Here is a 26,946-nt window from a genome sequence, read left to right as displayed (position 1 = left end):
CTTGATGAAGTAACTGTGTTCATTAAATACAGTTTGTATTATTAAAAAAAAACATTTTAATGTCATGTTGTGTCCAAAGTAAACAACATTCAAACGCTAATGCGTACAGGAAATAATCAAGATGCATTATTGGGACTCTCTACAGTAAAAATCTAAGCCCTATTACTAGTATTATTTTCCTACTATGATTATTGACATATTCAGTTTCAAATTTTCTGTAGAGCAGCACTAAAAATCACCCTATAAATAAATATTTAACTGTTATACTTGGTTCTTCAATAATTTCTTGTAGTAATATAAATTTAACAAGAACCCAAACTATTAACATATTGTATGACTTCTCTATGCCACCTACCAGTCTTATCTAGAAACCAGTACAATCAAAAATTAAAGTTAATATGAAAATTGCTTCAGTCCACAAAGTAGTGCATCACATCTAAAAAGTTTACAAAAAAGGCTGATATCCTCTCAAAGCTGCCCAACATCTACAACCACTCAATTCCACACTCCAAAACAGTTGGAGGGGAAGGGTGTGTTTTTGTTACTATAGTGGCTCTTCGCTCAAATAATACAAACCAGACCAACCAAAGCCATAATCAATAATTGTGTATTCCATAGTTTGAGTCTCACTATCACAATCACTTGTCAGGTCATCTGACATTCCTCATTTATAACTCCGCAAGCATCGATCCACCCCTGTACAGAATCGATTCAGTAACATCCACTCTTTCTGATGAAGGCATACCATCACCAGAAGGTGTTTGTTGCACCTGTAACTAAGTTGTAATTTTGGCACTCAAAGCCTTCCCACTTCCCAGGATGTCCTCCGGTAGGTTTCAGACACAAACTTATTTTCAATCCATTGGGAAGCCAAGCGCTGACGGGAGGGTTTTTGAACTTTAGTCGCCTTTCGAAAGGTGGAAAATCTTGCATAATGGGGAAATGTGGGACGGATAAGATTCCCTGAGTAGTGCCTTTTTATGCTGAATCTCGGGAGGAGCTATATTACACAGCACTGGGAGTCAGGGAAGTTGCCACAAGAGTGCCAATTATTGTCCTCATGACTCTGTTGAGCTGTACATCAACCTCTCGTACATAAGCACTGTTCAGCCACACAAGAGTAACATATTCAGCAGTGATTTCAGTTGTTTCTATGTCTCTGTGTTGGAAATCTACAGCAATATCATTAGTGTAAATAACATACCATCTGAACTGATTCAATGATTTCATTTGATGCTGATTGTAATCAATTGTTTTTGCTATTTTTTAATCATGTTTTATTATTGATAAGCTTATTCCTCTCTGTAGGAAGAGGTCTGTATCTTCAGGAATCATTCTTGGCTATGACTCTAAAACTGTTTTGCAGAGAGGAAGAGATGGGGTACCGGTGTCAGCAGCCATGATTCTGCTAAGGCGTCGCCTGCTGCTGATAGTGCTGCCATTGGCTGTGCTACTGTCATTGCTGCTGTTTCGACAAGTTTCTGAGACCACCTATTCTGTCAGACAGAATAGTGAAGATACCAGTATAGCCTCCCGGCTGACTGACAACCGCAAAGAACACGGTGAGACAGAACTAGATCTTGGGAGAATTGGATAGTTTTAGAATTCAGCTCCCTCATTATTTGGTGATTTTAGTCATTGCCCAATAACTATAAAAGTTTGTTTATGTCCAAACCACCATCTTAAATCCACACTCTCTTCTTCATACTAAAATCAATTATCTTATCTCTTCTTTATACTAAAATCAATTATCTCACATGTTAATTATGATTGATGAAATTAATTATGATGATTTAACATTAGGTTTTACATCATCTTCACTGAGGGTAGTACACCTGGACCTGAAGGGTGCACCCCCCAAAATCTCGTACCTGCTACAGTTGCTCCCCTTACTGGCAGCTAATGGATGTACAGGGCTGCTTATCGAGTACGAGGACATGTTCCCCTACCAGGGTAGTCTGGTTAACATTTCTGCCAAGAACGCGTATACCCAACAACAGGTATTTTACATTCACAAACTTATTTCAATTCTAATTACCTTACTAATTATTTTACAAATACTTGTAATGAAAACTAATGATGATTTATTCTATTTTTTCTATTTTATCTTGGTAAATATATGGCTTTCTTTCTTTCCAAAGTTAACCATAATGTGACATGCTTAAAAATCTAGATTGAAAAACTGTTAAAATAAGTTCAATGGATGAAAAATAAATGTAAAAAAACAATATTTTATAAATGGCTAATGGAATAAATACATGTAATGCATGACAATATGGTAACCCATTTTAAGAGTACTAATTTACAATAAATAACGTTTATTGTTTCATTACAGAATTTTAATGAAGCTTGATTGTGTCTCACACTTTAAAACTTACTTGTAAATATTTCAGATTTTAAATTATTCATAATGCTATAACAATAATAATAATATTATTATTATATGTACAAGATATGACTGTATCCTATTCCCCTTTAAAATACAATCATTTTAGTTAAATTCATTTTTATTTAATCATTTCCACAGGGTGTTTTCCATTTTCATTTTCTCGAAACTAGTTTAGTTTTAGAAAATGCATACACATTTTAAGTATTTTACCCCACTCAGTATAAAAACGTATTACAATCAATTACAATCCCAGAATAATTTTTTAGAGGATATTCTTTTTAAGATACAATACTTATAGTAGAGCATCTTCACTGAAAGTTATTTAGTTTTAAATGCAACTGATTCATAACTATATTAACTATTCTAGTGTAGATACTGTTTATGCAATGCACTGTATTTTCCCCAAGGCTAACCTTTAAAATTTAACTCAAACCCAAAGACTCTAAGAAAGCTAATATAAACAAAACATTGCTCAAAAAAGATACATTGGAGTCATGTGTTTGTTTTGTTTGGCCTAAAGTCTTGTGAAAACAGATATTGAATAGACAAAATAGTATAGGTTTATTAAAACAACACCAATAAAGTGTGAAATGATACCTATAGGATTATCTTGGTTCAGTTATGGAAAAGCAGAGGCAAAAAAGCTTGTACATATTTGGTTTATACACCTCTATGGGTTGAAACCCATGAGACTCCTTACAGTTTTTATTTCCAAACCCACTTCCTGGGTTATTGACTGTACCAATATATATATATAGACAGTGTATCTTCATTTTCCATAGACTCAGTGGGCCAAGGCATCTACATATAACAATATCGATTGCTCGCGGGATGAGATTGCCGCAGTCTGGTGCCTCGCTGCTCCATCTTAACACAGTACAGGCAACAAACCCGGGCGGTCCCATACAACAACATTATCTCCGCTTTAAAACTTCTCTGTAATCTTGTATACTTACAAATGTTGATGTTCATAAACGTTATTCTATCTTGTTTTGATTATTACAGTTTTTTTAATTATGTAAGGAAATAACTCTTTTTAAAGTAATTAACATGTTCTGAATTTTTATTTACCTTTATATTTTAAACCTGACCTGGAAGGCCTATAAAAATCCACTGATTATAAAAAAATAATTTATCTTGATATTCAAATAAACTTGGCTTGGTTGGTTTGAAGTTTAAATTATAGTTAAACACTAGGTGATAACAGGAAATTCAATAATTAGATTACAGACTAAAAAGGTAAAAAATTGAATAATACAACACTGAACTAAAATTTTTAATTGTATTTACTAAAAAATATAAGGGTTATCCATACTTGTTGAAAAAAAATCCAAAACCTAAACATTGCTAAACAGAACTGTTTTGTTTAACTTTTGACAAATGTTGAGTCTACAATTAACTAGTTTAAATAGTTTTCTAAACTAAAACACTTTATTATACAAAACATATTAGCTATAAATATTATATTCTTAATTCATAAATATCCTCTTCTAGTTCAACATGCAATAAATGGTTTATAAAAATTTGACCTACTTGAGCTTGGATACCTGTACGGTTTTTGTTAGAGAATAATTAAACAACTTTACTATTTTTAATACACTGCATGAGAATTTAACCAGTTTACCTTTAGAAATAGGTAAAATGCATATAAGAATTTAAGTTACTGTCATCAGGGATTACCTCTATACAATTCAAACTGGAAATGGTTTATTTTAAAGAAAATCACACATATAATTAAAAATATTATCTTGGTAATAAGAACCTTGGTGGTTTTCAAACAAGTTTCTTATAGCTAATATTCCCTTTTCTTTATTTTCCAGCACGTTTTGTATATTCTTCTATTTCAGTAAAACCAATTTTGCATTTTGTAAATTCAAAACTTAAAAAATTGATTTTTTCCAGATATTGCACATTTTTCCTGAACATAAGATTTCTCAAGGCCATTTGAAACTGTTTCCTTCATAGATTTTTTTTGTCTCTCCTACGAAATCGCTGCTAAAGAATCTTGACTTTTTGATGCAGCAAAATTGTTGTGGGTGATTTATTTTGAAACTGAAAGCAAACATAAATTTGTCTCTCTGGCAAGTCAAAACATATCATATTACCAGTAACTGATTTATTTGTGACTTTTTGAATACATTGCTTTTTTTCATAAAATAGCTTTAGAACTTTTAAATTTACTAACTATGAAAATATAGAAGGATGTTATGATTATAGTGCTCCTTCAAGCAAAGGGTTACTAACTAAACTGTTTTTCTAAATACTGCTTACCAATGAAACATTATTTCACTTTCTTTCAGTCTTCTGTTAATATAGTTGAAAACTGAACAACTGTCAGTCATTTTATTTAACTTCCAAAATCATGAAATATGATCCTGACGGATGTTAGAAACCAACCAGCGTCAGATGCAGTGCTAATCAGAAACCGTGAACACTGTGTGACAGAACACCAGGCATGGCACGCATCCATTGAGTAGTGTGGGTAAGACGTGAGAAGCAGACCACGTTGAGGCATTGCTCTAGCATTGGCGCAAGGAACCCATATTGTTTATATATCGATGGTCCAAGGATCAAGAACTGACACCCAAAAAAAGTTAATAATACCTCAATCACAGTTAGCTACCTGCAATATCCATCTTCCTGAGGCAGAGCTACAACATAGATCAGTTCCATGATACTCGTCTTAACCGGCTTCAAAGTTAGCCATGGACCTATAGTCCTACAATCGTTTGGTGTGTACAGTGTGTAATGGATAGCTTAGCTGTTCCTTGGATTGGTGAAACTGAGGTGGTGATTTAGAAGTCACCTTAACTTTTTGGTACCCAAGTAAAATGTTAGAAAGAACTCCTTAACTTAAACTAAGACCATATCAACTTTACATTTGGGGCATAAAAATTAACAAAGTTCAACATTTTAAGTTCAGTTTCCAATAGTTATTAAGATTTTATTGTTGAAAGTTCTCATAGTTTTTTGTGTATTTCCACATTTATTACTCTGGAAAATGTTTAAAAACATTGTTAACATTAAGAGGACATTTTTAACATTTTTTTTACGTTAAGTGTATAAGAGGTGAATACATGTACGTATACTTTTAAATTTATCTGGTAGTTCTAAGGATTTTGTGACCAATATGAACGATTTGTATTTGGGTTCTATATAAGAATAGTGCTGTGGTAATAGAAAACATCCTAGTTAAGTGTGATTGCTGCAGATAATTGAGCTTGTGTCCTGGGCTCAACACCTGGGACTAGAGGTGATCCCCTTGATCCAGACCTTCGGTCACATGGAGTTTGTGCTGAAACTTCCAGAGTTCCGACATCTGCGGGAATTGGACACATTTCCTCAGGAGGTATGTCCTCGGGCTTCTGGCACCCTGGACCTTCTGCAGGAGATGATCCGTCAGGTTAGCCTAAAATTTCTATTTCAAACAACATCTTCCAGTAAAGAATATAGGAGATGGAAACAGAAGGCAGTACAAAGCGGATATCAGGCAACTTCTATCAAATACAATTATCCATAAGATTTGTTTAGTCAGTACATTTTGTGGAATATTTAAACATATATAGAGAGAATGCTGAAGATTAAGAAACCAGAAGATATACATGGTACATTTATAACTTATATTACTTTAAATATAAAATGCAGGAATCTTAACAGGCTAAACTTCTGTACCCTCTCTTTTTCATTTTTGTAAGAAGTTTTTTGTACACCAATAGCATTTTAAATTGATTATGCTAAATATTTTATGGGAAAAAACTGTCCAAACCCATTTGCAAATTTTCGGAGATCTCCCCATGAATAGAATCCCTGACCTCTCAGTTAAAGCTGCAGCCCATAACTGTTATGGGTTTAATAGTTATTGTGCTAGCTAGTTTAACTATTTTCTTGGAAGTACATAGTGAGTGTATGACAACTTGGAGAGTGAAAAGATCATGATTATGTATCTAAATGGATACACAATAAGTAAAGAATTTACAACTTCAGATAAGTCCATAATTGTGAGTTATGTCTTTTATTAGTCGCTTTGTAACTTTTCCATTTCTATAATAAATAGGATTACTTTTTTCAGATGTTTTTTCTTTTACTGAATATATTTGAGGCTCTTATATTAGACTTTAAAGGGGTGTTGTAACCCCTATTAACCCTCTTGACTTTACCACTGGTAATTATGAATGTATTGTAAGCAATATGACTCACAATAAGTAAATATTTATCATTTTTTAATAGATTTGTGATACTTTCTGTTTTTATATGCCTGTAATTAAAAAACATAAAAACTTATCTCAAAATCAATTTTATTTTAAAAATAAGTTTATCTCTTTTTGTACACTCTCCTCAAATGGCTTCCTGAGTCACAATATTTAGTATATTCAGAGAAAGATTTGAAAAGAAACTTCACCAGAAATGTAGGACCTACATTTAAATTTACCTGTTCTGCAGGTTATGGGATTACACAGCAGGGCACGATACTTGCACATCGGCTGTGACGAGGTGTATCACTTGGCTGTGTGCCCCAGGTGTACCCACTCCGGTCGAGGTGGCAGGTGAGATAAACATATGTACCATGCCGATTCTGTGATTCTTGTCAGTAATTCAAACTGTCTCAATATCCATGGACTGTCCACAGGTTATCAAAGATGGACTTTTATACAAACTACACTAAATAAAACTAAATAGGTTTTCAAAGGCTACATATTTGTTCTTTACAACTCATTTGCTTCAAATATTTGGATTTGATGGGTGATCCAGTGAATGGTACTCAACATTTTATACTTAATAAAGAAATAAACAATAATTAAAAATTCGTATTTAGTGCCTATTAACAATATAAATTAAATGCTGTTGCTATATGTTTTATAAAATATAGAAAAGAGAATACCACAAATAAATTTACTCATTCCTCATGAGTTTTATTATTTGCTGCTATAGGCCTACTGTTAGGATTTAAATTTAAAAACTGGTACATAAAATAATTAGTATCAGCATTTGGCTAATGTGTTAATTAATCAATAATATAATTTGCAACTGAATTTAATAATTTTTCATATTTTATTCCACTAATATTACACTCTTTATTGTTATTTATATTTTTGAAAGGTTTCTAATTCTTGTAGTTTTATATCAGACTCATGCTATCAGTCCACTATATGTGATTATAAAATTTGAAGGAATTTGTAAGCCATTATTATTATGTCTAAATTGATTTCTTGTCTTGTTTAATTTTGGTCAAATCTATGCCAATAATTATTTACAAGCACATAATAAGATAGCATAACTCATTATACAGCATAAGCATAACATAAATATTATACAAACCTAATATAATATTTATGTAAAATAAAACTCATTATATAGCCTAGGTGAAAAAAATCACTATGTTGAAACTTGAACTAAAATAAAATTAAATAGTAGAAATAACTGTAAACAAAAGATGCAAAAATAAAAAGTGACATCATTATTGAAATAAAAAATATTGCTGAAATCTTAAGTGATGCATAACATTACACCACTTACTTATACTATTTCATGTGATATGCTTATCATTAAGTTATTTTAATTGAGGTTTTAAAATTCTTTTAAATCACATTTTTATGTTGCAGGGAAATCTTTACAGAGCATGTGACACAGGTGGCAGAACTGGTTAAGTCAGAATACCCTGAGGTTACCCCTATAATCTGGGATGATATGCTGCGACGTTGGGACCCTGTATATCTCTCTAGGAGCTCTCTGGGAGTGCTGGTAGAGCCCATGGTATGGGCCTATAGTGATAATATCACTCGGTTGGTGCCCCATTACTTGTGGTATTGGTACTCTAAGACCTTCCCTCGTATCTGGGTTGCAGGAGCATTCAAGGGTGCCAACCTTCCCACCTCAGTCCTCCCTGATGTCCGCCTCCATTACAACAACCAGAAATCTTGGCTGCGATTTCTTGCCAGAAGCAACACTGATACCAAGATTGCTGGGTATGTCTTGACCGGCTGGTCAAGGTATGACCATTTTGCAATCCTCTGTGAACTTCTTCCTCCCTCCATCCCTTCCCTATTGCTCAACTTAATTCTTGTATCTACACAAGAAAGTGACAACATAGTCTTAGATATGTGGAAACGGACTTTGAAATGTGGACCAAGATCAAAGCTTACAGTTGACCTTATGTCTTCAAACCACAGACCTCTAGCTCTAGATTGTTCTTTCCCCGGTCTGAAAGCATTCCTTGTGACTTCTAAGTACATGAGTTTAAAGTCAAAAGTAGACCACTTCTATAAAGTCGTTACTGAACAGAAAGCCTGGATGACTCCATACAATGTGAAGTACAATTTTACAAGTCCATATCGTGTTCTGGAAGAATACCGTTTGACTGAAGGCTACCAATTGATAAAAGAGATCAAAAGATTTAGAAATGAAACTAAAGACACTTTTTCAGAGTTTTTTGATGATCATACTATTGAGGAATGGATTGAGCAGAGAATTGTGCCAATGGATGAGAAACTCACTTACCTGGAGACTATTAGTAACAAACTTCTGTTGAAAAGAACCTGGCCAAGACGGCCTTTTTCTTAAATTTAAGAATATTAGTACTTAAGGCAATAAAAGTTTTGTAACTAAGGGACCAAGCAGATTGTGTACATAATTTGAATATTAATTAGTATTAATGTTTGTATATTTAATTTCCTTCATAAGGAATTGATGTATTCAAGAATTTTTTAAAATAATATCGTAACATTGTATAGTGTAATATTAAATAATAAAATGTAATACTTTTTTACCTATATTTATTTCGTAAACAATTTCCTTTCCCTGCATCCATTGTAATATAGATCTATATATATATTACGATATTAGACCCAAATTATTTTTATGTTGTACTTTTTTCCTATATTTACATTCATGGTTTATAAAAACACTCAATAAAATTATTGTCAGGAACCAACTGAAAGAAGTTTTTTTATAATTTTTCTAAGTAAAGTAATAAGTTGTTGAAAAAATTTCTGAAATAAAAATTGTACCAGTACTATTTTTATTCAATTGTTCAAACTATAATTTGTTATTGTTTATCCTTTTAAAGTTTCCAACAGAGGCATCATAAAAAAACTAAATTTATTCACCTTTCAAAATATTATTGATTAAGTAGAGCATTAGATAAGGGCCCAGATAAATGTCTATTAGATCAATTGTTTTTCATTGTGTCTGTGTGTGTAGGGGCATATGCATGTGTGCATGTAAAAATAGAGAGTCACATTTTTAATGACAACCAATCTTCATCAAATGTTGCATGCAGGTTTAGTTTAAATTGATCAACCAATCTAAATAACTATTTAAGCGAGAGATAACAGGTCACGTTCAAGGTATCATGCAACTGCAACATTGCAGTTCCATCCAGGAGATAATTATCTATGAACCCATAATTAGCCAGTTCATTCCAATTGTCACTTCCATTGTGGATTCATGTGACGTGACTGAAGAGGTTATACAAGTTCTGAAATAGCCGTTGGAGTATATACACTGCAGTTTGATCTCTAATAACTTCAAGAAACAACCATTTTTCAGTTTTTATTCCTGTTGTCACCTGTAGAAGAAATGTTCCTTACCACTATGAAACCCTTAGAGGTTATGTACCATTCGATCATACACAATGCCAAGAATTAAAAATTATCTGTCTGACAGCTCAGGACTGCTTACGAAAATAGAGTGAACTTCCTTGCATATAAACTTTTAGTATATTAAACCATTTTGGCTTTCTAGTTTTGTTGGACTATGCAGGAGGAGCAACTGTTCATTAGATAACACAATATTAATGTTCAACTAACACGTAAGCTGACAAATTCAATCGCATTCCTTTTTGTGCTTTAAAAATCAATTTTAATTTTTAATCTAAGTTGAAACAACATGGAGATAAAATTGCCTTTAAAGACAAATTTAAATCTTAAACTGAAAAACACTTCTTGGGAACTAACATTTGTTTAGATACAAATTATCAAAATCACTTTTGTTTATTACATTTTCCCGTTATGAAATTCATTCAGAATTACAGTACTCAAATAGGAAGATTTGTAAGAAATTTGAAGATTGTTGGTTCAAAACTTGATCCGTTGTACTACCACTTACACACACAGAGAGAGTTTAGAAAAGCACTCAAAATGTGTTCTAGAGGCAAAGATTGGTTCATATTTTATCCTCCCTGGGCTGAAGTGTCACTAAAAGACAAAATGTTTCCCTAAAAACATTTGTATATGTGGAATGCAGGATTGGTATAATTAATATCTTTTGATAAAATTATTTATTCTTTTCATAGTTCTCAACAAAAGCCATGGTAGCATAACTAGTCTCATCTTTAGTTATTGATTCTACTCGAACTCAGACAACAATATAGAAATCAAACCGTTAGACAACATTATCTGTTAGGTTGCCAAATGGTTCCTTAAAAAAGAACACTTGCATTATTTTTAGACAAAATAGAACAAAATAAGAAGCAAGTAGGCTTGATGCCAGGTCTTGATAAATAGTCTTATTTGCAAGACAGAAGAATGACTACAACATTGCCAACGGCTGAGTGTAGAAGTCAGACTATACAAAAGCAATAAGTTAAATATATAAACATTTAGAACATAACTAGCATATACGTGGCTGTGCAGTATTGTGTGTACTGTAGAGTTTTGAAATAAGCATAAATTATATAGACTTATAGTCATAATAAATTATATTTTAGATACTTTTCTTTAATAGTATTTCATTGCTAAATTTTATTCAAATCCATTCCAAAATTCCCAAAAGATTTCTTTTGCATAACATTTAGGTAAGTATTAATGTTTATGCACCGCTAAGCATAAGTGTATAACCTCCTATAAATACATAAAATAATAGAACCAATAATTGGTCAGGACTTCAAAATGATCAGGGTTGACCTTATAAGAAAGAGAGGCTAATATCAGTAATCTTAGGCAAGGACACAAAAATGTAATATTTGTAACTTTTTCTTCATCTTAATCATAATGATGTTTATGAAAAAAATATAGATGCAGACAAAACATGATTTTTTTAACAAAGTATAATATGCAGTCACATTCACTTTGTAAGCAAAGGGACATCAAGTGTCAGTGTTCTAGTCATTCTGAGATATATGAATCACGACCTGCTTGGCCACCGCATTATTACCAACAACTGTAGCTTCTTTATTTTTATTGTTCATTTTATAATAAGTCAATTTTAGTTTCTCAGTCGTTTGTTTTTCCAGAATATTTAGCTGTCTTTTTCCCAGCAAATAAACCATCCTATTGCAGGAGAAAAGTTAACTTCTTCATCATTATTATTTTATATATGTGCAATGTCTTTGCTACCAGAATAGGAAGAATGACTGTTTTGAACTCATTTCTAAAAAAATATATGCCTAAGGCTTGCAATGTTTTCTTATACTCACGTTTTCATTTTTTCACCATCTTTGCCAAAGGTAAATTATGAATTGAATCATGGAAGTATTTTTCTTAATTTCTAATTATGTACTATTGTTGTGGTTTTTACAGGATTACTTTGTTAAGAAACACAGAACCATACTACATAAGTTTCAACTCATAATTTGTTGCTATTTTACATCAACTTTGAATCTGTCACTTAAAATATAAAATTTCACATATAAAAGAATGCTATTGAAATATAAGTCTTGTATAAAATCTGGGTTAGCTGTAGAGAGTTATATTATGAAAATGCTACTACGAGAAAAATTGCAATAAGCTGATTTAAAATACAAAATCTATGTAAAGCTACTCTGAATAATGTTTACTATGATATGTGCCCCGAATGGAGAAATATTGATTTAGTTACTTATACGTCCAAGAGATTGCAGCACATTCTAGTCAAAACTGGATAGGACTAAATTTTATCACTGCAATACAGTGGCTGAAGAGCTGAATGGAAAAACAAGGGACATCAAGAGCGGTGTGGCTAACTGAGAAAACGGAAATAGTCATAAAACTCCGACCAAGCACAGAGTGCCTCAGGTCACACATACTGGCCCAAAGAGCTGAGAGTACATTTTAATTTTAACCCTCCAGCTGGTATGAAACGAATTTTCGTCGCAAAAGGTCCGTTCGATTTGGCAACGACAAATATTCGTCGCCAAAGTAGACATGTACCGTTATTGAAATTGTAGGCAATTACGGTCATATAAATGATTTTTATTTGATATATTCTGAAAGAGCAATAACTATAGTACCGATTTACTGTTCTTACTTCGATTATTGTCTTCTTTGTTTACCGTAAAACATCGTTTATTTGGACAGCTGACGTGAACATAGTACGGGTCAACGACATTGTTGTGAAACTGTAAACAAGTACCGGGTTTTGTGTTTGAGGTTAAGAATCCAATAGTATTTGGTGTTGTTATTATTGTTTTTTTAGCTTTCTTAGGTTATAGTTTGTTGTTCAGTATGCGTGAAAACTTTAGAGACCCATCAAATGATCTTAGAGAGCTCGCAGGGCGGGATCTAGGGACGCTGAGTGAAAAATGAAACTTTGTATATATTGTACATATTATGTAAATAAGGTAAGATTAAAATTTATTATTTTATTTTATTTTTGTTGTGTCTGTCATACTTATATAAGTATAAATGCAGTCAAGAGATTATGTTTACCCACGAACAATAATATTTATTTAGAAATTTACGCATTTTTGAAAATAAGTAAATATGGGTACAAAGCCCTGTAACACATACGTTTTGAGGTAAAAGTTACTACAATTATATATTTTTGGAATCAGGACAAAATTTCGAATAAGTTATACATTTACAGTTTTGATGTAAAGCTTATTGCTAAGCAGTTACACAACGGAATATTTACAAACAAAATTTCCTAAAAAACATTTTTCTTACATTTTGTAAAAAAAAGTAAAAATATGTTTCCATGGAAACATTAAGATATTGCTATTATAATGCTCTCCATATAGTTGTAAATACTTTGACATATAATGGTTTATATTTGGACTAACAGTTATGAAATGTGATACATTACAAGAAACGTTTGCGAGGCTGTTAAAATAGAGCCGCCAGTACAGAATGAGACCATTGCCAGTTCTAGGGTTAAATCTAAGTGCAAAGGATTAAGGATACTTACAATATGTAAACAAAATTTCAGAAAATTTTAAAAATAAAAATAAATTTTTACTATACACATTTAGACAGATGGAAAACAAAGCATTTATGGACATGTGTTTTACTTTATTGTTTTAATTGTAAAAGATTCCAATTTTCACTAACATATGTTTGTTTTAATAAAACTAAAATAGCATAAAAGGACCATTCCAAATCAAATCAACACACTCAATCTGCCTCTCCATTTTTAATTTTCACTATAATTTGGTATTTATCTTAGTCTCAGTAGTCACTATGAGTGTACCAAATTTATACCAAAAATATAAAATGATGAGGTGTTATAGTTTTAATGTACCAAACCTCTTTATCTGGTGTATTGACTTGACATAGAACTCAAAATCAAAAGTAAAAAGCCAGTACAAACCAAATTATTTACCTGGCATCTATACCAGAATTGATCAATTAAAAGGGCATATATATATATATATATATATATATATATATATATATATATATATATATATATAAAATTCTATTTTGATTATATTCGGAGAAAGCTTAGTATGTTTATAATTTAATTATTATAATAAAGTTAAACTGTCTATTACATTAATTTGAAAATGTAATTTTAGGCTACAATCAAAAGAATATACAGCATAAATATTAATCTGTTTATTTCTAAAATCATCACTTATAAATATGATTTTGTGGGCAAACAATTCAGGTGGCATAATATACATGATAATAATAAACTAACAAATGATAACAATATTATATTCTAAGTTTGCAGTAACAAATAAAACTGTTTTGATCTTTAAAAGTAAAATGGCTTTAAATCAACAATATTATAACTTTACAAACACAAAATAAAATATATTTAAAGCTACATCTAAATCTTATACACAAAATTTATACAAAATACATTATGTATACTATAAAAATAACAAATTTAATGAGTATCTTGCTGATGGATTTATATAATTGACACATCAAGTGATCAAATTGATATAAATTATAAGCCTGTTAAGAGTAAAAAGGTGTTGAAATATTATTTACTGTATTACATATTAACAATATAAATGTCTAATTGAATATTTGGGTTGGAAGGATCATTTGTACCAATAATCAATCAGCTTCACTAATTTCAATAAGGTTCAAGGCATGTATAACAGTAGCAAATAAATACATAGTGAATTCCCAACAATAGACCTTTCATTTTTTTTACACAATTTGATAATTTTTTTTGTACTATAGAATAGAGTGAATTTTAAAATATGTTTATTTGTTTTAACCACACCATTCAGTTGCTACTCTCTTTTAAAACTTGATCCCACTGATCATATTTAAATAATTTCGTTCTGCTGGAGCTCAACTCTCTTCAGAAACCTACTGCATTTACATATTTATCACATACTTCCTATTCTTTCAGTTTATAGTTAATCAGATTATCCTGGTATTCAGTGACAGTTCAACCAACGCCTATGTAGAAGCTGCTTGCTCACTTAAGCTCATTTACTTAGCATTCAGAAACTGTGGTAATATTTCTTTGTTACAAGCTAGAAACTGTAGCTCAGGTCAAATTGAATATGTACTGAGATAGTATTGTAGCACAAACATTGCTTTATATTTGCATACATTTTGAAGCACAATTCAGTTACCACTTAATAAAGCTAATATCATGGGTAACTATACAAATTTGAGTGTTATCAAATGTTAATGTTTGAATTCGTGTGATACTATGTCTTCAAACTTTATCGATAGTTGTGTCAAAAATGTACAAGTGAAATAAGTGGATTACATCGATCTATATAACTGATTATTGGTGTACATTTTATCATTAGTAAATAACTGCACTGTTTACATTATGTTAAATTTTTAAATATTTCTTGATTGTTAGACAAAGTGAAATTTAGTAGACTACAATTAACTGATAAAAAACATTAACTTCAACAAGGCATTTAATTTTCTTCAATAATGATTATAAAATGTTTTCCTTATCTTTTTTTCACAATCATTGAGAGAGCGAAGTGGCAAAGATGGTATGCCGAACGTTTACAACCTAGCATTTTCTAAAACCAACCATAGTTGGATCTACAATAACTTTTTCCTTATGTACAAGTTTTGCCATGTGAGAATCTTGTACACAAAGGGATTCTCAAAAACATTGTGGAAATGGCACAATGCTTTTCATTCACTAAAACAAAACAAAATTACAGTCACTGAGAATAAATACATATTTTATATGGGAATAATAAAATGAGCCTCGTTGCATTTACAAACTAAAATGGGAAAATAAACAAATGTGCAAGCAAGGTGAGGGATGGATGATTCAGCATAAAAATACACTATCTACCTCACATTATATTTCTTGGTAGTTTCCTTTTTAAAACTTGTATTATTCAAGTAATTGTTCTGCAGAAGGGACAATTCGGATTATCAAGGAATGCTTCTTCCACACCTTGAATTATACATGTTAAAATAATACAAGGGGAAAAATAAAAGTCTAAGAAGAATAGAATAGACCTGGTTAATTGCAGAATTCCAATGGTAGTTTTAAAATAATAGTCAGAATACACCAAATCAATTAAATACATCACTGGCACCGTTTATAGTAAAAGTTAGCAAACACTATTATCATTGCTTTTTACAATCCACTACTACCTCTCAAATCACTTGGAATGTTTAGTTCATGCGGGAACTCTAAAACACATACATTTTTCCAACTTTTAAAAGTTATCTTTCCATAAAACCTAATTTGGTTTATTTTACTAAACAGTTTAAAACAAAACAATAACCAAATCAGTCCAGCATTTCTCAAGTGAAGTGCTTACAAACAGCATTATATTTTTATTTATATAGATGTCATGTTGTTCAGCAAAACCTAGAGAATATTAAAATATATTGTGTATATTTTTACATGAGCTAAAGTTATGAATTGTGAAAATAAATTGTACATACTTAGGAAATAGACACTATAATTTAAATTTGGGAATGTGAGATATATACAAAAGATAACAAACTTTGTCTAGTTTAACACGCTAACTGGCGACTACTTACATAACATTTTAGTGGTAAAGTACCAAATATTTTTAATTTCGATTCTTGTAACTTTGGCTTTTTTTCTCTATACTGGGCACTAATAACTACAATTTGATGATTTGTTTATTAGTATCATATATATAAAGCATTGTGTAATTCAGCCCATCACGAATATTTACATGTAAAGTTGTTAGTCATTCTCGGAAGTGTTTTACTGCCATTTTACAGAAAAATCACATTGTATTTCTGTCTGCCAAAGTAGTAAATGAGCTTATGACAAACAGTTTGAATAAAGGTCATAACCTATATGTTGACAATTATCACACCTATGTTGAACTTGCCAATCTGATGTCATATCAAACACATCTCGCTGGTACTTTGAGAAAGAACCACAAAGATTTTTGTCAAAACACTTCTTAAAACAAAAACTTTTTAAGGTTGAAATGGTGTGCTCAGAAAACAATCAGGCATAGTGGTTATTAAATAGAAAGATAAGAGCGAAGTACACCTGCTCTATACATACATAGGTCTGAATATGCCGTGCTTGACCCTAAAAATACCAGTGGACCAAAATATTTTCGTTGACTACAATAAGGCAAAAGTTGGGACTGATCTTTCGGATCAAATGTCATTCTACAGCACTACAGTACAAAAGACAATGCTATGGTTACACAAAGTAGGAGAGGAACTTCCGCTTGGGACTTCAGTGTTTAACAGTTGGTTGGCTTACAATAGTTTCCTGAACTCTAAGACAAATCCTAATGCTCAGGAAAAGAAACATGTGGTCTCAATCAAATCAAATAAAAAATATCTTTAATACGTTATCATCAAGATAAGTATAGTGTCATACAATATTACTCAGTTCAAAGAAAAATTGGTCTGTTCATTGAAAGGCGTGCATAAAGAACCACATACTCTGAGAATAACAGCAACTGATCCCCATTAAATGATGTCATCTCCTTTTGTTGGGGAAAGAGCTAGAAAACGCTAAACAACAAAATTGTTCAAAATTTGCTATAAAAGAATGTCTGCAGAAATAGGACATAATATGGCAAGATATATAACACACATATCATCTTATAAGGTGTGACTACATTAAGTAGTGAATGCCCACAAAAACCATTTTTGTGTCAGAAAAGTTTCAGAGACATTCACAAGTAATGTTTGTTAATTTTATAAAATGAAGCAAAATAAAATTTGTGATAAACTGAATGAAAATATAAGACAGAGTTATTTTTTGTATTACCAAACGACATAACCCAGTTTATATGTTAGCAACAACCTGTTGGGTAAAGTGGCCTGACAAATTGCGTCAATAATTGATAAATCTTTCAATCTCAGTTGGAGAAACACTTTACAACAAAAGACAACATCCTGCGAAATGTCCAACTCTTTCTAGTTCAAATCATTTTATCGAGTTCTGTCAGAGTGCAGCACAAACGGGAATCAAAAGAAAATGGCTACCAGCTGCATAGTGATGCTGTCGGCTAACTCCACGCGAAAAGCTGTCATAACGACCATGGTTGTCTTGTGGGTTGCCTCGGCACAGCCGTTAATGTGTTAAAAAGTATTGTATGGTGTTATTGAGATTTCACGAAGAATGTGAAACCAGATTAGCTATACTAACCACCTGTCCAACACAGCCTATAAATGAAACAAAAACCTCAGTATTCTAATTTTACAACTAATTCAAAGTAGATAAAATTAAATGTCAACTTCTTTCCAGTGATAACTTTCTGAATAAATCAGATAGGATCGGCAGAGAAAAACAAATACATTGAACGAACAGAAATAGCGTGTAAATGAATAATTAATTATTAACAAGACTTTGAAAGTACAAATCTGTATCTTTTCAAAGGTGCTTATCTGTACTGTAAAACTGTATTCAGTGCCCTGTGTTGTAAAAATATCAACTGCAGCAAGTACCGGGGTTAGAGTATAAAGAGAAGTAAATATATTATTTCAAGCAAGGTTAAAGCACCAATCAAAATTTAAAGCAACTGCATTAATCAAAGAAGGTTTGTACAAATACAACCAACCATGTATATAAATTTACAGTAGTACATAAATTTCTAAAAAATAGAATGCTAACATTTTACTACATGCATAAGATATGTATATAATCGTACTGAAACAAAGTATTATCTTTTATTGTATTAGTCACACAGAGATAATTCATGCAATGCTATAAATTGAAAACATTGCAAAATTGAGTGCTCGGACTGCCATCTTTGGAGTTAGAGGTCAAGTAGCAAATGATTGAACGGTAATAATGAAAGTCAAATGGTGCAGTCCTATTGTTGGAACTCAAAACTAACTGAAATAATACCCAAATCTCAACACATCATATCTGTATGAATGATTATTTCCTGTGTAACTAATACAATCAAAACATTATGCAACTAACAACCTGTTTTCAAAGTGAACATCATACTTAGTGTTACATTTGATACTTTTAAAATTATTTTTGTTTGTTTTAGTACACATTTTGTAAACTAAAATATACTAAATTCTAAGAAATAAAACGGTAAATCATAAAAACACTTACTTTACTTTAGTAATTCAAATATAAAATATTTTGTAATGGGTTACTTCTTATATCTATTTAGAGTGGGTGAGATCATAATCTAAATTATTGGAAAATGAACAAAATCACGTAGGCTACAGATGAGAATGATTTGAATCGAATCAATTATTATATTTTTGTCTATTCTGATGAATAGTATCTTCCCATTTTGGACTACAAAGCAATAAAACCCAGTTACTAGGTGACGTTTGGACTAAAAAAAACCACTCTAATATTAAATGAACCACTCCAAGAGGACTCATCTGACTGGTTTATACATTATTTTACCCTTCAGTAAATAAAGCATAAACCGTTTTGTCACTTACATTTGAAAAAAAACCCCATGGATGTTAAAGAGCAGCACATCACTAACTGCAAATGTTGAGATATCTGAGTAAAAGAGTCGATTGATAGGTCTAGTTTACTGCAGAGAATGGCTGTTGGAGTGACTGGAGCTACCTAATGTTGAAAATTATTGGAAGCCTAAACATGAGAGAGTATTGTCCCCTTACTGCTTTGACTTGAAGAGGCTGAAACAAAGCTAGCCTTTCCTTCTCACAAGGTAACATGATTTAGATATAGTGTCTGTTATCCTTATGGTACATATAACCTACGATATTGACAGGAGATCCCCAAACTTACACATCCAGAATATTCTTTCTCTTTTTGAAAGCAAAATCAGAGATTCTTTTTAGGACTACGGGCAATAAGAGGTTTCCTCAGCTTCTTGTCTTAAATGAACAACAACTGAATCTGAGCATCAACAGCTTAAAGGTGATTTCCGAACTACCGCAGATGGTCGGGTAGAAGGAAGGCTGCTTGCAAAAACAGGATCACTCAGTCATCACTCATTCAAGAAACAACCATACTTGACATTGCTTGACTCTGTTATCTTGTGATTACTACTCTACTCTCTAGACCACGCCATTAGCCAGTCTGGTTTGGCGTTATATTAGGTAGCAACTTTTCAACTTTCTATTTTATAGCCGTGATTAAAAAAAGTGTTTGTATACAGCAAAAATAATGATGTGGCGTTTCAAAGATAAAATCATTAACAAATTTTTTATAATCAATATTAATAAACTAAATCTTGTATTACATTTTTTGGAAAGTAACTTTTGTGATATTTCAGATAGCATTTGGTCTTAAGTTTCTTACTGAAAATAAAATGTTTTGTAATCTGAATAGCAAATATTTAGCAGTACAATCATTCAATTAATCAGCAATACTATATCTCCTATATCTTGTGAATAAATAACACTAACACAATCTTGATATAATGACTTTATTACTCAGAGCACCATAATAAAGCACATTTTGAAAACCATAAGAAAACATTTCCTAAGTGTTACTTAAATATCAAACCTGTAAAGAAATAAGGTAAGTCAGCATTAATGTGGTAAAATTTGTATTTAATTGAGTAGTTTTTTTAATCGTTATTTTAAATTTCTTTTGTAAAATACCTGCCAGGACGATAAAAAAACTAGACCAAAATTTATATTGTTTAACAAGAAAATTTAGGATTAAAATAGTATTTAGAGACATGTTATGATCAGGCACAAAGAAAAATGGCTGGAGATAAGGATATGATTTTTTTTATAGTATGTGAAAGATAATTGAAGGGAATGACGTGTCTTTAATTATAAAGAATTAATTTTTTTAAGTAATACTTTATTTAAAAAGATGTAATTTTAAAAAATTCTATTAAAAATATGGCAGTTTGTTTAAAAACATTGCCCAAAATTTATACTTTAAATGTCTTATAAGTCTACATGGAGTAATACAATACATTTTTTCCATATTTCCTGTCTTCAGGAAATTTTCTACGGGCTGTGACTCTCAAATTTAAAAATATATTTTCAAAAACCAACTTGTACCACCTTAATCTTTTAACCAAATTTTGTGTATATATACATGTATTTTTTTAAGACAGATTGAAGTCTTTTTGCTTTACACAACCCATCCTGATAGGCTACTGACTTGTGTGAGGATCTTATGAAACAGAATAAAGAAGAGTCAGTACAGAACTAACTAAAAGTGCTATGATAACAACAAGAGCATAAAAACAAGATTCAGAGTTGTGCTCAACTCGAAATCAGATCCAAACCCAGCATTTTAGACTGTGCGGTCACCAGCTCACCTATAATACATGTGGTGCTCCACCTTGGCCAAAACTGCACACTGCCCTTATTTACTACAAAATACATTGGTCCTCTTTTAAGAGGTTAATATTGATTATCTCTTTAGACTCACATAATTAATATTGACAATATACTGCATATATATATATTGTACCTTTTAACATTTCGTTGTTGTTTGAAGCATATTTAATTAGAAATTTACATATTTATAATTTAAACTTAAAAGAAACTATTTGCAATTATTTTAAATATCAAACCCAAATTTTTCTTTAAGCTAATATTACTAAACAAACTATTAATGTTAAATTATTGAAATATGGTATTAACCCTTTGAGTGGTATAGCCAATCCGCTATGTTAACCCCCCCCTTTTTTGCAATACATGAAGAATATGATACCTATGTCTTGTGGCAAAAATAATATACAAAATACAAACATTTTTTACCTTTACAACAAACTTTTGAGTTTCACTCAAAATTGTCTATTTGTATTATTTTTTTTTTAGATTTATGTAGCTATACCATGTGGAGAAATTATAAATAAAATTCATGTATAATATTATACTTTTTCCATAATAAGCTAAGGTCAACAATAGATTGTCAAAATTGTATGCACTCAGCAGGTATACTGGAAACAATAAAACAAACAATAGCTCGCTGCTATAGAAACATCCAAATATAAATATTGATATTATTACACTAATAATTAATGTAAATTGTGCATTGATTTATGTTTTGCTTTTACATAAAACAATTGCAAAATGAAGTAAACAGTGCTACTAGCCAAATGTGTAATTCTCACCTGACAAATTCATCAGCTGACAGACCATAACAACATAAAATAGACATGAGACTAACAGGAATAAAAAACACCCATTAATCAATACATTGAAATATATCAATGCAGATAATTATGTGGTTACTCGGATATTTCAACTGTGTTAGGAGAAATCATCTAAATATGGATTGTCGTGCTAACTGACGCCGGCAATAAACAAGGTTTTTACTGCGTCTGATATGCCAATGCCACAGCACTCAAAGGGTTAAGTACAGTAAATTTGTTGCTTATTAACTGACAGGTGTTATTAGAAGACAGCTGAGTTCACAGTAATAAAAGGCAACAACTAACTAATAGTCCTGGAGCTGAAAGCCAATTAGCATTGTATAATCGCAAAATCTGGTTTTTCAGGATATTAATACAGAAATTTCTTTTGAAAAGAAACCCAAACATATACAGAAAGAAATCCAAATCCAAAAGACTATCTTTTATGTCTGCTGATTTTTATGGAGTTTGAAACTGAAAGGCATTAAAGGGGTTAAAAATATCAAACTATAATTTTTTTAAGATCTTATTTATCTGAGTAGACTGCCTATTGTTATATCACTGTAAGATAACTATATAAAGGGACTGAAAGTCATAACTTTCTACCAAATATCAGTGTGTTTATGGTTAGTTGATGTTTATTTGACTTTCATTTACATGCCTGACTGTCAGTTTTCAGTATGTTTAGAAAATTAGGACAAAAAATGTTTGATATCTTTAAGCTTTTTTACCTTCACATTATGGCCTCCACCTAATATTTGAATATTAGGATATTTCAACTGTGTTAGGAGAAATCATCTAAATATGGATTGTCGTGCTAATTGACGCCGGCAATAAACAAGGTTTTTACTGCGTCTGATATGCCAATGCCACAGCACTCAAAGGGTTAAGTACAGTAAATTTGTTGCTTATTAACTGACAGGTGTTATTAGAAGACAGCTGAGTTCACAGTAATAAAAGGCAACAACTAACTAATAGTCCTGGAGCTGAAAGCCAATTAGCATTGTATAATCGCAAAATCTGGTTTTTCAGGATATTAATACAGAAATTTCTTTTGAAAAGAAACCCAAACATATACAGAAAGAAATCCAAATCCAAAAGACTATCTTTTATGTCTGCTGATTTTTATGGAGTTTGAAACTGAAAGGCATTAAAGGGGTTAAAAATATCAAACTATAATTTTTTTAAGATCTTATTTATCTGAGTAGACTGCCTATTGTTATATCACTGTAAGATAACTATATAAAGGGACTGAAAGTCATAACTTTCTACCAAATATCAGTGTGTTTATGGTTAGTTGATGTTTATTTGACTTTCATTTACATGCCTGACTGTCAGTTTTCAGTATGTTTAGAAAATTAGGACAAAAAAATGTTTGATATCTTTAAGCTTTTTTACCTTCACATTATGGCCTCCACCTAAAATACTCTTGCTGATAATTGATTGTTTATTAGAGGAAATTCTCTTGTTGAATTAAATATATTCAGACTGTATGGTTATACAATGCAAACTGATTCTGGGCTCCTATACCATACATATTTTGATTTCTTTCCCTACACCACATAAAATAGTGAGTGATTGGTTTTAAAATGTCAACAGATTGCATGAAAATACAAATACAGTAAGAATACATGGGAACACCCAAAAATCAGAAATCCTGCAGATAACGAAATTGTAGAAAGCCAAGTGGAAAAGGTTAAGTACAACAATTGTGTTCAAAGTTTCAAATAAAATACGGACAGAGTATAGGACAAAATGTTCTAAATCTTTTCAGCACATATTAAAATAAAGCAAGAGATTCTCAACACCCATATGTACTTCACGTACATCAACTTTTATTATATATTGAATAATAGTGATGTTTGTTGCCTTTACTTCAATTTCTCAGTTTATTACTATTTTTATTATATTTTTTGTATTTGTAAAATCAAAAACAAACCTATTCAAACTGATTATTTTGTAGTTAAAAAGTTAAAAATTTATACAATTACCTCTTACCAAGACTAGCAATGAAAAATAAATATATACATAATACAACAATAAGCAAATTTTTGCCAATAATAAATAATTGTCATGTGAAGAATTGCACTAATATGAAACTTCTAAAATCATGTTATAAATATATACAAAACACACACCAACTTACATCTTTCATAATATAGTTCACGATTTAAACATTTATAAAAGTGTTTATAACTGTCTTGGAGACTTAAATGAATACAAATCTACATCTCTTTAAGCATAATGAGCTAAGCTTGGAGAGAACATATCACATATTGACACAGACTACACGGACGGCACTCCTCATATAACAGAACAACCTAACAACATGATCCTCAACTCATAACTTTCATTTTTCATGCAAACCGCAATTAGTAAAAAAAAATATATAACACTTCGTTATATTTCAATTTTAAATTTTCTTATTACTAGATATATACAATCTGTTTTCAGGTGTTAATTTTACACATATTTTTGAATTTTACCTATGTATAGGAGAGAACACAACATGTATTAGATTACTTTATGGATTTAGTTACTGCTAGGTTGTTCTCTTTAAAATTAACCTTGAATCTATATTTTGGATAGTGATGTAAGATACCAATAACTCACATTTATGATTTTACTATATTCTGTTCTGATTGCACAATAGTTTTCTAGTAATGAAATAATAAAAGCAATGATGAAATTATGTAATTAACTATGTATTATAAACAACACTTAATTTATTTTATTGTTTATGTAGTCAACATTTGTGAATTCAAAATTTCAATTACATAAACAGACATCTTACTTCATATGTTATTTCTCTAATTTAATATATTTTTAATGATATGCTATTTATATTTGATTCACTAACACTTATTGTACTTTTTAAATCAAAAGCACAATTTTTCAAACATTTCTGTTAATGCATTATTGGTTCTTCAACATATTTTTATTTCAAGCTTCAATATAAAATAAGTTAAATACCTCTCATAGATAATATAGAAGATTGATAAAATGAGATTGGTCTTTAAAATCTTTACAAAATATTAACTCAACAGTACATTGTAATCATATGTTTTTTAGATGTAACTATCACCAACATTGAAGCAGTCATAAAATCAAAGTTAATGAATTATACTTTTAAAATAAACTATACGCAAAAATAAATAATGAATAAATTCTTATAATATAGGACATTTTTTATTAACTACATAAATATGTAAAATTATGAGATTACTGATGTTTTATTGTACTTCACATCAATGTAAAATTAGATTGCGTGATGTATTGTTTTTACTTCTGTAAAAGCAAACAATTATTGTGACTCCATACAATATTTAAAATCATTATGTCTCTTAAGTATAAGGAAAGACACAAACACAGATAAAAGAAAGTTCAATGGCAATCAATGGAATTGGCAGCAAGAATGTCTTGAAAAGATTGCTTCCCAACAGCCATCTTGATACAGGAGATGCTTTTGAACAGCTGATCCCCAGAGAGGTCATCTGGCAGCCTTGTCAAAAATTGGGAACCATGAACAAAATCCATCTGGAGGAGAGTGTCTTGACATAGGTGGAGGACGCCTGTGGTCAAATAAATTTTTAATAACAATTTAAAAACTAAATACCAAACAGTAATTTTTATTTAACCTCCGTTAAATACATGTCATTGTAATTTATAACAAAATTTAAGGAAAACAACTGAATGGATACTGAAACAGTAAATTTAATTATACAGGGTGTTCTGAAAAAAGGTGCCCATAAGTCAGGGCGTGATTCCTCACATCAAAATAAGAAAAAAAGGTCTAATTAACATAGGTCCGAAAATGCTTAGTTACCAAGTTATACAGGGTGAAAGATTTCGTCTGAATTTCAGTTCCCCTGCTGCAACGAAGCCCTACGGGTATTTGTTGGCTGTTAATTAAGATGTACAATTTAGCGTACTTTATGTAAAATGAACTGAAAAATTGAATAAAACCGTTTCCAGACCTGTAGCTACAGTAATTTTTAAGATATGTGACGAAATACGCGAAACTTGGTCCCGAAAAACAAGTTACATTTAGGTTTGAAGCAGATTTACTATGTTAAATGTACAATAAACACAAAATATTTTTTCACGGTACTTGTAGAAAATTTAATTTCGAAGAGAAAGATGTAAAATAAGTCTATAATAGACAAACGCAAACTTTAAAAAATAATCCTTAATTACATACAAAACGCATGAAAAATAGACAAAATCTGTTAAGCTCTCTACAAATGTAATATTGAAATTAAAACAGCTGTTTTATTAAAATATTTGATTTGAGAAACAAAATAATTTCTATTTAAAACATATGTTTTAACAATGTAACATTGTTTATAATAATTTAAATAAACATTACAAGCAGCTATTTTTCCATTGCTCATCAAGTGCGTGTGTTGATCTGTACTTTAATACAAGTTAGTGCGAGTGCCGTTGAAGTTAATTTTTGATAGCTAATAATATCTTATTCATCATGACAGGTAATATGAATATTATGTACACTAATGGTGAAATGGCAGACATGCATTTAATGTACGGTCTTGCACATTGCAACAGTCGTCAGGCTAGACGACTCTATCAGGAACATTTTCCTCATAGACAGTTACCGACTCATAAAATGTTTTCTTCCATTCATAGAAGGCTAAGCGAGACGGGAACCTTTAAATCTGGAAAAGTTGGTAGATCAGGACGGCCACGTACAACGTGTACAGCTGAATTGGAGGAGGGCGTGTTGGACGAAATAGAGAATCATCCTGGAAGAAGTACTAGAGAACTAGCCTTGGATTTCGGTGTTAGTAATTCAATTGTCTGGAAGATTTTACACGAGCAGCAGTTGCATTCTTATCACTATCAAAGGGTCCAGGCTCTTTTGCCTCGAGATTACTTTCCTCGTGTTCAGCTA

The 26,946-nt window shown here is 31.0% G+C and overlaps 2 protein-coding genes across 7 annotated transcripts in view; one reads left to right on the top strand and one right to left on the bottom strand.

Annotated features, from left to right (window-relative positions):
- The window catches only part of LOC124359083 (hexosaminidase D-like), a 53,788-nt gene extending 44,630 nt beyond the window's left edge, over nt 1-9,158 (top strand). For all 4 annotated transcript variants that reach the window (XM_046811517.1, XM_046811515.1, XM_046811516.1 and 1 more), the window contains exons 2-6: nt 1,367-1,562; nt 1,804-2,000; nt 5,601-5,792; nt 6,830-6,933; nt 7,990-9,158. In XM_046811517.1, the coding sequence (XP_046667473.1) occupies nt 1,400-1,562; nt 1,804-2,000; nt 5,601-5,792; nt 6,830-6,933; nt 7,990-8,947 (1,614 nt within the window). In that variant the 5' untranslated portion in view covers nt 1,367-1,399 and the 3' untranslated portion in view covers nt 8,948-9,158. The remainder of the gene's footprint in view (nt 1-1,366; nt 1,563-1,803; nt 2,001-5,600; nt 5,793-6,829; nt 6,934-7,989) is intronic.
- Nucleotides 9,159-14,124: 4,966 nt separating this feature from the next.
- The window catches only part of LOC124359082 (TBC1 domain family member 14-like), a 72,441-nt gene continuing 59,619 nt past the window's right edge, over nt 14,125-26,946 (bottom strand). For 2 of the 3 annotated variants that reach the window (XM_046811513.1, XM_046811514.1), the window contains exon 9: nt 14,125-25,606. In XM_046811513.1, the coding sequence (XP_046667469.1) occupies nt 25,419-25,606 (188 nt within the window). In that variant the 3' untranslated portion in view covers nt 14,125-25,418. The remainder of the gene's footprint in view (nt 25,607-26,946) is intronic. The other variant, XR_006922104.1, reaches the window with a different exon arrangement.

This window comes from Homalodisca vitripennis, chromosome 4, assembly GCF_021130785.1.
Source record: "Homalodisca vitripennis isolate AUS2020 chromosome 4, UT_GWSS_2.1, whole genome shotgun sequence".
Classification (NCBI taxonomy): domain Eukaryota; kingdom Metazoa; phylum Arthropoda; class Insecta; order Hemiptera; family Cicadellidae; genus Homalodisca; species Homalodisca vitripennis.
Note: the sequence above shows the minus strand (reverse complement) of the source record. Positions and strands in the feature narration are given on the sequence as shown.